The 1,793-nt window shown below is 39.8% G+C and overlaps 1 protein-coding gene across 1 annotated transcript; it reads right to left on the bottom strand.

Annotated features, from left to right (window-relative positions):
- Positions 1 to 808: 808 nt before the first annotated feature.
- PHALS_06088 (uncharacterized protein) lies at positions 809 to 1,636 on the bottom strand (the record flags this gene model as incomplete). The annotated part of the gene is made up of 2 exons (XM_024719315.1): positions 809 to 1,289; positions 1,359 to 1,636. 2 exons carry the CDS (start codon positions 1,634 to 1,636, stop codon positions 809 to 811), a joined length of 759 nt encoding a protein of 252 aa, XP_024584626.1.
- Positions 1,637 to 1,793: the final 157 nt, after the last annotated feature.

Below are 1,793 nucleotides of genomic sequence, written 5' to 3'. Positions count from 1 at the left end.
GCGCTTGCTGCTGCTTAACGTTGTCGACGGCATGCACGCTGCCATCGACGAAACCCCAAAGTCCTCGTGACAAGAGGTACATCTGCATCGTGGATACCCATAGACTGTAGTTGGTGCCGTCAAAACGGGCAGGCTTAGCGTAGTCTTCACTGTTTGGGCTCATAGCCTTTAGGATATAGTAAGGCAGAGGTAGAAGTGATCTGTGTTTGTGTGTGCAAATGCAGAAGTGAGTGTATTGATGTTGACGCAATTGTGTGGGCCCACGTGCAACTGCCTTGCGGGCCACACAATATACTAAACCTAAGTTTAAAGCCACCAACCCATCTTAAGGTATGTGAAACACTCTAACTCAGCCTTTGCGCGAACCTAAAAAAAGTACACACTTAAAATATGCAGACATATGCAGTCTTACCCATAAAGGTTAAACACGCACTAACCATCCTTAGTGGGAATTGAAATCACAAGTTGCCGCTTAGCATCACGATGCTAAACCACTTGAGACAGTCACCGTAACTCATAAGTTAGTGCAAGCATTGGCGACAGCAGCATACTAAACAATAAATATATTGTTCAATAATAAGATCTTAAAACGTTTGATTAGCGGTCATGTGCTCAAAAAAAGTTTAAAGTAAAAGGTATCATATGATAATCTGGTCCATATCACTTGTAATACACTACAACTTAATACATAAGGTTTTGTGGTGTTTTAGTGTTATATTATGGGTTTTAACGTCGTCTATTTGAGTAGTTTTTTTGGGTGTCAATACGTCAGTGGTGTTAGACGAAATGATCCTTATAACACATGAATCTAAGCAATCATATTGGAATCGTCGAGAGGTTTCACACGACGTTTAGACATTGTGTGGAGTTCTTGGAGTTTTTTCACTCGAACCAGAGCATTTTTGTAGTAATTGTCGTGCTCTTTCATCTTTTGTATAAATGTAGCATTTATAACATCCTTCTCCTCTTCGTATTTCGATTTGATTTTATTGAGACTGATTTCAATTTTATTCAGCTTTTGCTGAATCTCATCAGGACTGAGGCCGTCGTGATCTAGCGATTCCAAAAACAAATCACGACGTTTTCCATTGTACTCTTTGCTGTTGTCAAGGTGGGCGATTTCATTCTCCAGCTTTATTATTTTCTTGTCATGGCTGCGTACTTCTGTCAATACATTCTTGAAGTCAATCAGAGTTTTAAGAAAAGGTTGAGACGGATTTTCGTCTTCAAGGGCCAAACTGTGTCTTTTTTTCGCTTCTTCTGCCCATTCTTTATCCCTTTTTGCCTCTCTAAGTGCATCATGTAAAGATTCTCTCACAATTACTTGTCGCTCAATGGCTTCTTTTACCGCAACATACTTCTTTTTCGCGTTCTTCAAAGGATTCCTCAAAAAATTGAACATATCATCAATGCTCGACAGTATCGATCTCTCTTCCGCAGTCGACAAACCTTCTTGTAGGTTCTGAGCGTTCAGGATGTTATCAGGAATCTTCTCCTTTTGTTCATCGGTCGAATGGGCATGTTCAACACTGATAGAAGCATGGCAGCAGTCAACAAACAACTGTGGTACAACTTCATTTTCCTGTTTGTAGGTCACTTTCAAAATGAAAACTGAGATCCTCAATCTTTTATTCATTGCTCCGAAACGAGCCAGCGGTTGGACCAGGTTCAAATATCCCTATCTGTAATTTTCTGCACAGGTCAAACTGGATATATTGAAGATTCTACTGATGATATTTACTGACTCTTTCATCAACGAAAAAATCAAATTTCGAGTATGGAATAGTCAGCAA

This window comes from Plasmopara halstedii, assembly GCF_900000015.1.
Source record: "Plasmopara halstedii genome assembly, contig: Scaffold_2935, whole genome shotgun sequence".
Taxonomy (NCBI): Eukaryota; Oomycota; class Peronosporomycetes; order Peronosporales; family Peronosporaceae; genus Plasmopara; species Plasmopara halstedii.
The sequence above is the reverse complement of the archived record's forward strand: the minus strand, read 5'-3'. Positions and strand labels throughout refer to the sequence as shown.